The sequence below is a fragment of the Hippopotamus amphibius genome, chromosome 11 (assembly GCF_030028045.1).
Source record: "Hippopotamus amphibius kiboko isolate mHipAmp2 chromosome 11, mHipAmp2.hap2, whole genome shotgun sequence".
NCBI lineage: Eukaryota > Metazoa > Chordata > Mammalia > Artiodactyla > Hippopotamidae > Hippopotamus > Hippopotamus amphibius.
The window spans coordinates 26,651,887-26,666,435 of record NC_080196.1 but is presented as its reverse complement, the minus strand read 5'-3'; the positions used below and the strand labels follow the sequence as shown (position 1 = coordinate 26,666,435).

The following is a 14,549-nucleotide window of genomic DNA, read 5'->3' as shown; positions in this document are numbered from 1 at the left end:
TCCTGGGAAGTGTTCACTGCAGGCCGTGTATGTGACTAAAGCCCGAATTACTCCTAATCCAGGCTCTCTGGCTCTGTGACTCTCAGGCTGGGAAGTCGACTTTCTGGCTAGTCCTCAGTTTGGCTCAAATAAAACTCTTTTACATTCTTTTTTTTTTTTCTTTACAATTTGATGAGGGTTTTTTAGTAATGTATCGTATATATAGCAAACCCAATCTCCCAACTCATCCCATCCCAACTCTGCCACCCCCTGCCTTCCCCACTTGGTGTGCATATGAAAAACTTTTATATTCTTATTAGTGGTTGTTTGTTGATTACTTTCGTTGACATCAGAAAGATAGCTCTTTCCTGTGGAAACATAAGAATGTCAGATATGAATTTCTCTACCTGATTCTCTGATAGGCTATGTGACAGGTGTTATATGACAATTCCTAAAAAAGATCAAGGGGACTACATAATCTATGTTTCCCTTTTGTATTTAATTTTTAATTCCAAGAAAGAGACAGGCTAGAAGGAGATGGAAAATCTGATTTTGTATTTGATTCTAATGAAAAAGAGTAACTCAATCTGCTCATAGGAGCTTTATTATTTAATGACCACTAAAATTTTGGAATCATCTACTAGCCTCAACACCAAGGATCTACACTTAGGTAAAAACTTCATTGCTGGAAATTTCATAAGATTGGTCCTGCGTGTCCTAAGTGGCCCTGCCTGCTTTATTAAAATGTGAAAACCTTCCTGGCGTCTTCTATAGTTTTCTCATCTGGGCGAGGCTTCCTCTGGCTGCCAGGCTGCAGAAACTTCTTCACGGCAGGGAGATTGCTGACTCTGGTTTTCAGGGCCTGCAATGCACAAGAGCACAGCTCAGAATGAAGACAAAGACCAGCCCCGTCATGAGCACAACTCAGGGACCTGAAGGCCCTCCTGGACAAGGGCCAGCTGAGGCCCCTCCATCAGCACCAGGATGAGGCTGGACACAGACCCCCAGTGAGACAGGAAGATAACAGTGCAGCAGCGTTTTCCCCAGAGATGTCTTAGATTAAGACTCCACTCAGCTCAAGTCTTCCTGATCTTCCGCCTACACGTAAATCCTGCAGATTCACCCTCTCATGCAGTATGAGGAAGAGTAATGTATCTCACATCACAACACAGATAAAGGCTCCAAGATATCAAGGCAGGAAGTTATAGGGGAATTGCGCTAGAACTGAGGACAGAAAACATGAAAGATAAATGATGAGGCCAGTCAGAACCAATCTGCCCTCAGAGAGGGAGAGTCGGGCAGAGAGAAACCAACATGTGAGAGAAGGAACAGGAGCTGAGGGGAGGAAATGAGATGGTGGGAGATGCACTCAGACAGACTCAGGTAGAGAAAGAGGAGGACACAGCTGGGACAGAGGGAGGCAAAGAGGAAATGAGGACAGAGACTGAAATGGAACAGCAGTCGGGAGATGCCCAGTCCTGGGTCTCTCTCCTCAAAAAAGGCAGGTCATTCTGTTTGGGGCAGCGTCCACCTCCACTGTCCTTGGCGTGACCAGATTCTTCCCATGCCCCAGACCAGGGCCTTGGAGTGACGTGTGGAGACCTGGGGACAGTGAGGCCTGGACAGTGTGGGGGACCCTCGCATCACATCCCAGGGTCCAGAGAGCAGATTCCGAGGTGGGAGGTGTGGGTGGCCCCCCGAAGGCGGTGGGAGAGCTCACCTTCAGCAGAGGGAAGTTGGCCAAAAGGCTGGGGTCCAGCTCTTCCACATAGTAGAGAAGTTCCACCAGCTGGATGTCAGCCTTGCTCAGCTTGTTGCCCACAAGGTAGTCTTGTCCGTGGCCCTTCAACACCTGGTGAGTGGAGGGGTCAGATCAGGAACACAGGCCCAGGCAGGCTGGGCGCCTGCTCCTCCCCTGTCTCCCCAGCCCCACGTCCCCCTCCGCCCCACACTGAGCGGGCAGGAACCTCGAGACCTTCTGTTCCCCATTGACTCAGTAAGACGGGCCAGGTGGGTCCCTGCTATTCACTCCTGATCCTCAGTGGAAGCCTGGCCACCATTTCCTTGTCCTGTTCCCACCTCGCTGTGGCTGTCTTCCATGCTTCTTCCACTGGGTCACGGGTTTAGCACCGTCTGCACTGTGTTTCTGTTGGCCCCACACCCTAAAGTGTGCAGCCCTGAGCTTAATAACACAGCCCTTCATCTCTCTCTCATCTTTCTCCAGTGGGCGGTGACTCCAACTTCTTGACAATCTTCTTCAACCCTGAGTAAACTATTTCAGAGTCCACATTTCTCCCCTTCTCTGCTTCCTGATTTCCTGGTCTCTCTCTGGGATCTGAAATAAACCTGGACCAACTTGAACTCCCATCTCCCTGACTCCTAACTTGCACTCTGTTACAATCCATATGCTGTGATGTTGCGAAGTGAACTTCACTGATGACTTAAACTCACTTTGTCATATATCCAAAATAAGATGTTTGATTGACAGAACAGGAATGGAGAGATAAAGAGATATGATAAGGGAAAACAAAGCTTAATTTTGGAATCCATGTGGTGGGTTCATATGAGTTTATTGTATATATCTTTAAACTTTTCTGCATGTATGTGATTTTTCATAATAAATATTGGGGAAGCATGTGATATTTATTAAAATATTCCGGCAATATGGAAATCATAAAGTACAAAGAGAAAATACACATACAGCACCACCAGCTAAATATAATAACATTTTGGCAAATACACTTTCTGATTATGTATACATACAGAAGTATGGACAAATGGATAAATATTTGGAAAAGAATATAATAACATCAAAACATATTCTGCAATAGGGAATTTCCTGGCTTTGTCCAGTGGTTAGGACTCCACGCTTCCACGGCAGGGGGTGCAGCTTTGATCCCTGGTGGGGGATCTAAGATCCCGCAGGCCAAGCGGCACAGACAAAACAACAAAAAACAAGCATATTTTGTAATATATGATTTTCACTTATGTGACATGGGGCCCTTTGTTTTCAAAGTACAGATGGACTCAAATTGCAGTCACTGAATAGCTTGTCATCAGGTGAATGTGCCCTAAACTCTCAGCACCACAAGGGCCAGGAGGATGTGTTTTCTGATTTCTGTTAAATTCTTCACTTCCTTGGATATGGCCAGACATGCAAGCAATGAATGAGCTTTTGCTGAATGAATGAAAGAATGATTCTATGCTGTGTAAAGATGAGGGTGTTGGTTTTAGTCTTTTTATTTATGTGTAAGTAAGTCCCCTGAATCTCTTACAGTCATTTTCAAATTATTTATTTATTTATTTAATTTATTTTGGTTCATGATTTTCATTTAGCATGATTTCAGGTAGTTTTCATCTTGAAATGTTCTCCTCTTACCTTCAGAGGGAAACATTATGATGTACACTAGGTATAATGATGGAACATGATTTCCCTGGTTTTGTATGACTGTCTTCAAAAGTCTGAGAGCCATGTCCTCAAAATTTTTAGAGTATTTTTTCCTGAACAGCTTTTCCTCTGTCTCTTCCTTCCCACCCCACTGCCCCATCTCTGTTTAGAAACATCTCATCCATCCCCTAAACACTACCACATTCTCCTGAGGGGCAGCAGGTCTCATGTCTCCCTCCACAAGGTACCAGAATATTTTCTGACGTATTGCTGGCATCGTGCTCCACTTGGATCAAAGCCCTGCACTGTGTTCTACAGGATCCATCTACTCCAGGCTCCAGTGTGGCTCTCAGAGCTTCCACAGCCCAAGCTCTAAGCACAACCATGAGATTCCAGTGAGCAGAGAATTCCAGATTGGGTCTCAGTAAATCAAATTTTTTGAAAAATTATACCTTGGATAAAACTCATGCAATTCTTCCTCATAGTTGAGTTTTATAAAATGCCCTGAGAGTCAGGGTGCTCCATTAGTATCCAGGAAGACTCACAGAGGTGAAGGTCAATGCCCCAGCAATGCCAGGCACTATTTGTCTTGGTCCTCTGATCTCAGCGCCCGAAACTCTGAACAGTTCACTTACTTTTTCAAATGCAGGAAGATAACGGTTTGTTATTCTTTCTCGGATCAGGGTCATCCTGGCATCTTTTTGATCAGGTGGGCACACCGGGAAAAGCATGATCATTTCAGCCAAATCTATCACGCCTTCTGAATACATATCAATCCTGAAAGACAAAATGACCAAATGTCTCCTGCCTTCAATTTTATAGTTTAAGAATGGATAAGAATGGGGCATCAGGAGGTGATAAAGCAAATCTCCTCCACTGGGTGCATATTTCTAAGCCAGTCATTCAGTTATGAGTTTTATTAAGTGTAACATTTCATTCTGGAACAAACCATCAAGGTAGATATACGTCTAATATTTTGCTTACGCACATGATAAAATATAGGGAGAAAGCATACCGGTGACCCGTCGAGAGGCACAGGCATGAGGGAAACAGGTGCAGTCACTGCAGGTAACACCTAGGGTTTGCCGTCTCTGCTGTGGTGTGTTCTGTGCACAGTGTGATGCATTGGTACCACCTCAGCCACGTCCAGAGAGCATCCTGGCTCAGTCATGCCCGTCACGTCCCTCTCCCTGGCCCATCCTGTTACACCACCAGGCCCGTGTAGAGGCCCAGTGCCAGTCGTTCCTCCAGTTATTTCCCATAGAACATGGTTCCACACCACCCACCACATACGACTGCCTGCCTCTGCCCTTGTTTGCATTTCTCAAGACTTCACTCAAAATATCCCGGGAAATAGTGCAAATCTTCGTACAGTTTCCACAGTGTATATTCCAGCTGATTTTTTGTTTTTGTTCCAAATAGGGCTTCCTATAAGGAGTTTTTTTAAATAAAAGCTTTATTGAAATATATTTACATGGTGTCATTTTCATCCTAAAAGTGTACTATTCAGTCGTTTCTAGTACATTCTGAGCCATCACCATGTTCTAACTCCAGAACACTGTTATCATTTTATCCAAAAGGAAACCCAGTCCCTTGACAGTCACTCCCGGTTTCCTCATTCCACATTCCAGCCCCAGGCCACCACTCAGCTACTTTCTATTTCTATGGGATTGAACGTCTAGACATTTCATACATTTGGAATCACACAATACGTGGCTTTTTGTGTCTGGTGTCTTTCATGTAGTATTTTTCAAAGTTCATTCATGTTGTCACATGCATCAGTACTTTACTCCTGTTCACGGCTAAAAATATTCCATTGTATGGATGTACCACTCTTTGTTCATCCATTCATCAGTTGGACATTTTGTTTGTTTCCACTTTTTGAATATTACGAACAACATTGCTATGCACTTTTGTGTGCAAAAGTTTTAGTGTGGATATGTTTTTGACTCCCTTGGGTATATACCTAGAAGTGGAAGTGCTGAGTCATATGGTAACTATATGTTTAACTTTTTAAGTAACTGCTACCAGTTCATTACATGATTTTAGTATCAATCTTGTGGCCCCATCACAACAGAGAACAAATGTCCCTCAAATATGCTTGTATTGAATGAATCTGGGTGCTTCAGACTTATAGTGAAATGTTGCAGATAACCCTGGCATCTTTGTCAACTCTGTCAAGTGACCAGTCCATAGAAAGGACTGCTAAATTAGGTTCCTGGTCATCATTATAAAATTTCTGAAACTTAAGAATCAATTCCTTTAGATGCTTCCCTTTCCAGGCTTTATTCTCTAGACACTCAGATGCTTTGAGCCTTGTCTCTAACTGGTGGTGGGTATCCACCTTGAGCCCCTGGAGGCATGGTTCTACCATCCTTCTGGCTTCATAGTTCATCAGTGTCTGGAAACCTCCGTCACTGTGCTATATCCATGGACCACATCCTCTTACATAAGCTCTTGATTCCACTCCAAGTTTACTGTTCCCTCATCCTCACAGGTCTCTGCAGTACTGGACCTCAGTTATACCCACTAAGGGCATGTTCCCTGTGAGTACATCCTGCTCACCCAGGGAAGGACCTAGATTGTTCCTATTAACCCTGATGAAAGAACAGAAAAAGTACCGTACAGCGCTCTCTCCTTCATGTCTTTTCCATAGAGGTTGTATTTGCTGGCAATGTAGTTGAGAATGGCTCTGATCTGCACTAGCTTCATCCCATCAATTTCAACCAATGGCACTTGCTGGAAGAGCAAACTCCCATCTTTTGAAAGAAGAAAAGAAATAGAGTGAAATATTTGATGAATTACACCCTTCTAGGATAAAAAACTGTTGAAATAACTGCAGATATAAAATGAAACACTACAATGATCTGGTGCACATAAGCAGGATGGCATTTTGCTTTTAGCTTCCTATAGTCCTTCTTTTCCCTATCAATCTGCCTCTTACTTTTTGTTTAAGAGTTATTTAATTTATTTATTTATTTATGGCTGTGTTGGGTCTTCGTTGCTGCGCACAGGCATTCTCTAGTTGTGCTGAGTGGGTTCTACTCTTTGTTGCAGCGCCTGGGCTTCTCATTGCGGTGGCTCCTCTTGCTGCAGAGCATGGGCTCTAGGTGCGCAGGCTACAGTAGTTGTGGCACATGGGCTCAACAGTTGTGATTCATGGGCTCTAGAGCACAGACTCAGTAGTTGTGGCGCACAGGCTTAGTTGCTCTGCGGCATGTGGGATCTTCCCAGCCCAGGGATCAAACCCGTGTCTCCTGCATTGACAGGTGGATTCTTAACCACTGTGCCACCAGGGAAGCCCCTGACTTTTACTTTTTAACCTATTACTTCATTTATCTTTTTATTTTCCATTTAGATACATGGGAGTTCCCTTTGAATTCTGCGTCGATTTGCCTTCATGGATATTTTAGAAGGAAGTTGGAAGAGGCTGCCTTGGTCGCCACTTCAAATGGGAAGTTCTCAAGGAAGTCTCACATCATGTAAGGTAGGTTTTGAGAGATTTCTATATGGGGTCCCTTTCCCTGTTCACTAAGTCTGCAATATTGCTGGGATGTTACCTTGTCAAACCTGCCAGAGAAAAGAACTCACAGCCACTGCTGGGCCTGTTTCTCCCCCTCTTCTCTCTGATGCATGTATTTTCCTGTCCTTGGGTGGGATGGCTGTGTAGTATCCTGAACTGATTCAGTCACTCATGGTGCAGAAAGGCAGGGAGAGCACAGAGAGGGCACTCACAGGGCACCAGTATTTGTGGTTCCTTTAGCAAATACTCAGAGTCCCAGCCCTTCCTAGTCCTGAGTGAGCCACAACACCTGCTCAAGGAGCCCCACCCCTTACCTTTAACCACATTTCTCCCTCTCCACTGACCTTGCTCCTACCATGCACACACATGGCATTGCTGGGGTTCAGACCTCAACTTATGACTTCTACTAGATCCTCCCATCAGAGAAATTTAGTTTCTTGGTCTTACCATTTCTTAATTTATCCAAGTCTTCTGAAGTTTCCAGAAATTTCTCTTCAAACTGGAAAGCAGAAACAGTCAATGAGTTCTCGTTATTTGATTCCACAGCATAACTGAACTCGAATGACCCCTGTCTGGTGCAGACTATGGAGAAGGGAAGCTTTCCAAGTGTGGGAGGGTGCACAGAGGACAGTGATCATGGCCATTTGGAAATTTAGATTAGAGCCACCACGATAAAGTCATGGGTTGCAGCATGTAACAGCTCATTGTACAAGTCAACTCACCTCCACCGTGTCCCCACCTCTGTCCGTGATTAAGTAATGATTTGGGAGGGGTATGTTATTGGGGAGAAGGGACTTGGAAGTTCTTCTAGTTATAGAATTTTAATACCTCTGGGAAGCCTCTCTCTCCCTGTGAGATCAGGACAAGGTACTGTGTGTCCCCCAGCACGCGGTATCCATGGGCCATTGACTCCCAAGATGCTGCCTCTGCTGTGCATTCCCTCCCTCCATTCAATTTTAAATTTTAAAAAGGGGTCTTGGTCGTGAAAAGTCTGAGAATTGGGGGTTTCGAACCTGCTTAGTGTAACAGTTTATTGTGGATCTACGTGGTCTCATAGGGTCAGACTATACAGACAGTGAGGTGTGTGGGCAACAATTTATACAGCACCCAGTTCAAGACAACATACAGGATGGTGGGTGGTCACTGTGGGACGGTGATCGACGTATGACTCGCTGGTGTGATGTAGTTTGTGAGGCTGATGGAGATGGGTGGGGTTGTGAGGATCAGCCTCTGGGCCCAGAGGACTCAGAAGTCCTGACCAAGAACCTCAAGTCAGCCTTGCCCCACACCCTCCTCAGTCAGGCTGGGCTGCACAAGGGAGGCCTGGGATGCTCTCAGCCTCTCCCCCTACCTCACCCTCCTGTGCTGAACTCATCCTCCCCAGGGGCTGTGAACACATCCTGGAACCCCAAAGCTGGACCACAGTAAAAACTGTGGGTTGTTGATTTCTGGAAATTAAATAACCTAGCCTGGTACTGTTTGAATTTTGTGTGTATTGCCTCTTCATGAACTTGAGAACAGGTGAGGCTAACGTCCTGTGCATTCATAAAGCAATCGAGAAAGCATAATCCTGGGGCTTAGGTAAACACGCTGTTAGGAGGCTCAGGGAGCACACCAGAGGTTCCCTTTGCAGGACAACACCTCACCTGACACCCTCCTTTACTGCTTGCTCTTCCCTGGGGGACCCGATCTCTGGAGTCTGTCCATGACTCCCTCCCCAGGAAACCCTCACAGAGTTGCTGGTCCCTCTGACCTGGGCTGGGAGGTGCTTTTCTCAGTGACACCTCTAGAGGGCAGCACGCAACAGAGTCCCACATTTGCTGCTGGGAATATGGCATTTTAACACTGTAAAATGCTTGGATGTCTTCCTAGGTGCTCCCATTCCTCTTTTAATCACCCACTAACTTGTCTGCATCCTCACTAGAGTGTTCGCTGCCTGAGGGTAGGAGCTGTGTCTGTCTCATTCATTTCTGTAACCCCAGAACTTAGTACAGAGCCTGGCACTAAAGATGACCCCCCTCAAAAAAAAAAAAAATCATTGCTAAGCAAATATATGAAATCTTTAACAGATGGTTTGTTACAGTTGGCTCATTCCCATATTTGTGATTGTATCAACTTTAAGTACATTTATTTTCTAATATTATATGCATTTATCCATTTTGTGGAAATTCCTAGCATGTACAAAAATTTTTTAAAAAGTACAGTGGTTCTCATACCCTTCATACAGCTTCAATAATTATCAACTCAAGCCAATCGCATGTCATCTATCTGCCCATCCACCCACACCTTCTTGTAAAAATGGAAGTAGATCCCACATATCATATCACTTCATCCTTATATACTTCATGCATATTTCTAAAATGGAAGAACTATTTCGAACATAAACACAATGATAAACCTAAAATCACACCTAAGATATTAACAGTAATTGTTTAATAACATATTCAATCAACAATCAAGTTTCTACTTGTTGTGTGTGTCATAAATAATATTTACAATTTGTTGAAATGAAATCCAAATAAGATTCGTGCAATTGTATTAGTTGATGTTTCTTTTGTTTCCTTTAAAATTCAAAAAAAGTTGTTTAAATGCTCTTCCATAGGCAGGATTACTTACATATTCATTGGGTCAAATCGGTCCATTTATTTCTTAATGTGCAGCTATTTTTATGTAATGCAAAATCACCCCCAGCTTCCTCCTGGAAGTCTCCCAGCTTATGTGAGAAAACCACTATGAGAGTCAGTTTAGACCCAACTTAAGAGGACCTATGTGAGGACCTACCTCCACTCCAGCTGCAGCCAACAGCCACCGGATGCACTCCATCCTGCCTCGGGCGTTGATATAGTGAAGCTTGGGCTTTCCCGCCATGATAGCAGACCCTCAGTTCCCCTGAACCTGGATGAATCAGACCACAGAAGCAAACTGCAATTCATAATGTACATTCGAACAGAAGGGGTAGTGTCTGCCTTCTTCAGGGTGGCATTGGAGGAGTCCCATGTGGTTCTTGCTTGAACCAAATTCTCACCTATCAGTGGGCGTCCTTGTGAACGTGCACCAAAGCAAGTCTCAGGTTGCCTCTGTCCTCACTCTGAGGACATAAGTAGAGCAGCCTCGATCATACACAGCTGTCACCTTGGGCCTATGAGGGGCTGTCAAACCAGAAAACTTCACTGACGGCGAGGAGCAGGGACAGAGTCAGTCTTTGGCTGCCATGCTGCACTTGTTCAAAGACGTTACCTGGGGCGGAATCCTGCCTTCACTGTCCCCAGAATCTTCTAATTCTCTCCACAGAAGAGGAAGCGCATTCTTTATTTTTTTCTATTGGAATTCTATATTTTCTCACTGCTGGGTGAATTTTAGTTTACCATCTAGAGAAAGAGATGTTACTGCATTACCTTGACGGAAGGAACTGACCTATGTTTAGTGTGTGCCACATAGTGGGCATTTTCTCATTTTTATCCTCATTTCATCGTCACAGAAATTGCTTGAGGTAAATTCTGTCATTATTCTAAGTTTACAGCTGGGGATTTTGATGTCTCCTGAGGTTAGGCGACTAGCCTAAAATAAGTGGTGAACCTAGTCAAGGGCACTTTTATTTGACCCCAGTGTCTAGGAGCTTCTCTATCCCAGTGCTTGCCAACTGCGGATTGTGGCCCACTGTGGACTGTGAAATCAACACAGCAGGATCTCACTACCATTATTCAATCGAAATAAAATAGTATAGACCAGGGTGAATCATACCTAATAAGGGTAAGTACTTTTTGCTAAAACTTTCATTTAAGTTACATTTATGTCTTGTGTGAAAGTCTGTAACAGAGGAGGTGGAACCTGCCTCCACATCGGATCTATTTCCAACCTTTGTGCTCTGTAGCCTGTGCTTAGTCATGCTGGCTCTGCTCCTTGTATAAAGAAATGCTGCCTATAGCCTGAAATACACAGCATAGCCCAGTCTCAAGGCTCTGACCTTTACATAGAGTAAAAAAGTTGCAGAACAAAGAAGAACTTCTGTCTTGCTGCCGGTTTATAGGGACATCATGACCAGACCTATATAGATAACTGCAAGAACAAAAGGTTCACGTCCCCTACAGTTAGGGGCTGGCCAGCATCAAGAACTTTGCAACCACCAGCCACATCCCCCTTCCTTTTTAGTATAAAAGCAGGCTGAATTCTAACTCGGGTAAGATGGTTCTTTGGGACACTCGTCTGCTATCTTCTCGGTCTGCGGGCTTTCCCAATAGAGTCGCTATTACTTGCCCCAACACCTCATCTCTGAATTTATTGGCCTGTGGTGTGGCGAGCAGTAGGAGCTTGGACTGGGTAACGTGTCCATATGTGATTGTGTGGTCTGGGTTGTAAAATGTAAGATATACATTTGACTGGGACTAGCCAAAGAGGTCTGACAGATGTTGCTCTATTCTAAGGTGTCCCTGCACATTTGAGGCTGGGTCATTCTTTGCTTTCCTGTGCATCAGAGGATATTTACTTAGCCTCAGAACTAACCTCTGCCCACAAGCTGCCAGTAGCATAGGGCCCCCATTCCCATCATGACTGGGCGAGTTCAGCAGTGGTCTTGGGCAAGTTTTATTAGTGATGTGAGTACAGAAGCACAGGAGTCATTAAAAAGCAAGGATTCAATGGCCTAGACTCAGGGAGGGACAATTTCAATCCCATTTTTAGTCATCAGACCTCTGACCAGAATTTGTTGTTTTAGTTCTGGTAAGATTTTGTGGTTGTTGCATTTTTAGCACAAATTCTTTGCACAATATTTCTATTTCAAAAAAGGCATGTGAACCTAAAACCATAGCCTGTAACTTACAAGGCCCATAAAGTAGAAACAAAATGATACACCAAGAGCACCAGCTTGTTTTGCAGAGTACCAGAAAACTGCAGATATGGAAACACCTTGATGACAGCCCCTCCAACAGAGCATGGCCCACTCACACTGATGGACTAGGATGACTGATCATCACCTTTAGCGGTCACAGGCTGAGAGGATACCACGGTGCACAGAGAACGCTTGAAACTTACATTGAAACATTCACTTATTTTCCATCAGCCATTTCTGACCCCTGTTGCTCCCTACTTCCAAGATAAATATGCCACTCAAAAGGGATCAAAAGAGCCCTATTTCTCAAAAGCCTGCTTGTTTGCTTACATAACAAGTTTTTATTTGTCAAACTAGTTTAAATGTTCCAAGGACCTGTATTTATTTGTATATCTATTTTCTTAGTGGACACCTTATTTCTGGTTGACATGCAATGCATTTCTTCTTTGTAATAAATTTCCTTCGGACTTCCCCCCCGATACCCCTTGAGTACTTCCACATATCAAGCGATGATGGCTGGTTGGGAATAAGATAGGAGACTGATGTGGTCCCTGCCCTAAAACAGTTTAAATCTAGTCAGAGAAACAGCTTTGTAGACAACCTACAGTGCACAAAGAGCCCAGCGGTGAGTTCACTTTAATTGGTTCCAAGCCAAGAATCATGATCTCTTAGCCAAGCAAGTCAGAGCAAGGTGATCAGCTGCAGGCTGGGAAAGCTGAGGATGGTGCCCACCTGCCCAGGTTGGCCTCGCCTCCACGGCTGCATCATCCAGGCTGTGACTTCTCCATTCCTCGGGTGTTTGCCTCCCTACCCTACATTAGGGGTGCTACTCGTGTTTGTCTAAAACCTGTTCTCAGACATTATAAAGTGCTTCTTCTTCATTTCTATTTCAATATCTTCTCCCATGGGCCTGTTTTATTTTTTCCTATGAACTCTAGCCCTGGAAGCTCCAACATCATTGTGAATTGTCACAGGGTCTTTGACATTCCTAGGCTTCTGTGTATAAGACCTTTGTTTTATTCTTTTTAAGTTGGCATTTCTACTGACTCTCATTATGCTGCATCCTACTTGGTGACTTCATGTACCTTTTAAAAACCAATTCTGTGCTCCACTGATGTATCTAGCTCTCCCCTCAAGACCTCCCAAGTTATAAAAGTAGAATTCAGGTAGCCGCTTCTCCAAGTGTGTGAGAAATACACTGCACCCCAGAGAGAGCATGTGTTGGACAGCTATCTAGTGGGAAAGTCTGCCTTAGATTCCAGTCCTCCTGACAGACTAGTTTCTTCCTATTATATCTCTTCTCTTATTGAATTTTTGCAGGCTGCAGAGATTACAGTTTCTGTGCCCCGCACTAAGCTGTGAGCTCCCAGAAAGCAGAGACATCACCATAGTCTTCAGCACCAGACTTTGCTCAAAGTTCAGTACACCCTCTGTGTGACATGGCGTGATTAGATAGCCCAAGAGCCACACGTTTGTGTTTTAGCATTTCCCTTAGAGGGCTTGCCACTTTGCAATACGGTAGTATAGAACAATTAAATAATCATGACGTAGCCAGTCCTGATTATGAAACCCAACATTGTGCTGTTTAAACAGCACTATCAAAACAGTAGAACTCTCCCATATCGTGAAAACTTAATGACTATGCAAAAAAAATGGGACAGTGCTTTGGCAGGGTAACCCAGGAGATTATTTAACTTGGCAAATAGATGCAGTTTGCACATTCTCCGCTGGACTGGGAACAGGACAGTTCAAGAGAAGGGCATTATTTTCTTGAAGTTGCCTAAGAAATAAATCCAGATGCACTTGTCTTACTATCCTAAAAGCCCTATGCACTTAGATTCACTCATAATTTTGAGTGTTTTCTCCATACGAAACCCTGCCTGTGCTTTGGTCCCCAAAGACTGAACTCAGAAGAGGAGATGGAGGAGGAAGGATGGAGAGGAAGAAGGAAAGGAAGGAGGAGGAGAAGGGTAAGTAGCCCGCTACTCTGTGCTCACTCACAAAGTCAGTCATATGAGCAGCAAGCTCCCAGCTGTGAGACCAGCTTTGGAGGTGTAGGTTCAGATTCTGACCCTCAGCCACTGATGACTGACTTGCCAACAGGAGATGCCAGTTCAGGTGGCAGGCAACCACTCCGATATATTGTCTCATCCTCACTGAAGTGGGATTCCCAACATGTGTGACTCTGCCTAATTCAAGTCCAGCACAGTTGTGTGTTGACTCCTACATGAATCACACTACTATCCCATCTATAATAGAGCAAGCAACTCTAACATGAGCTCATGGATCCCTCCCAGCACTGGCTTAGTTGTATTTTCAGATTGCCCTTAGTAACACTCTTTCTTTCCCATATCATCAACTTCCGTGCCCTCACTTTCTAAATTTTTGATTATTATTTTCCTCTAAAGACATGTCCTTGAAGAACGAAAAAACAACTCTTGAATTGTCTCCTGAGCACACCAAGAAGATGCAATCACACCAAGTACCCACATAAAATTACACATTGCAAGCATTTTCCTCTTGAAACAGACATGAGAAAACACATGAAGATACGGTCAGTACCAACCTAATTAAAGTCCAGCTGCCTCTCCACTCAGCTCCTTGATGCCAGTCCTTGCACGTATGTTAGATGCTTTAATACTGTGACAACCCTCTCCCTCCGGAGGGGGTGGTGGGTCCGATAGGGAACCGCCTCCCATAGCTCCCCAGGGTGCCATAGCATTCCAAACATGCCACAGAGAAAATGATAAGTCAACACTGTGTCATTTCAAGGCAATCCATTAATGCACAAACAGAGACTCCAGGTTTATTTGGCTGCCCAGCAGACCCGTGGG

General features: G+C 44.3%; 1 protein-coding gene across 2 annotated transcripts; it reads right to left on the bottom strand.

Moving 5' to 3' along the window:
• Positions 1–459: 459 nt before the first annotated feature.
• Positions 460–14,334, bottom strand: LOC130831320 (glutathione S-transferase A1-like). 2 transcript variants are annotated; one of them, XM_057699313.1, is made up of 7 exons: positions 14,282–14,334; positions 9,672–9,785; positions 7,338–7,389; positions 5,994–6,126; positions 4,003–4,144; positions 1,700–1,831; positions 460–841 (listed from the first exon to the last, which is right to left on the bottom strand). In XM_057699313.1, exons 2-7 carry the CDS (start codon positions 9,756–9,758, stop codon positions 719–721), a joined length of 669 nt encoding a protein of 222 aa, XP_057555296.1. In that variant the 5' UTR covers positions 9,759–9,785; positions 14,282–14,334; the 3' UTR covers positions 460–718. The 2 variants fall into 2 exon arrangements, with proteins under 2 accessions (XP_057555296.1, XP_057555297.1); XM_057699314.1 differs by lacking the exons at positions 7,338–7,389; positions 9,672–9,785; positions 14,282–14,334 and having other exon boundaries at positions 5,989–6,034.
• Positions 14,335–14,549: the final 215 nt, after the last annotated feature.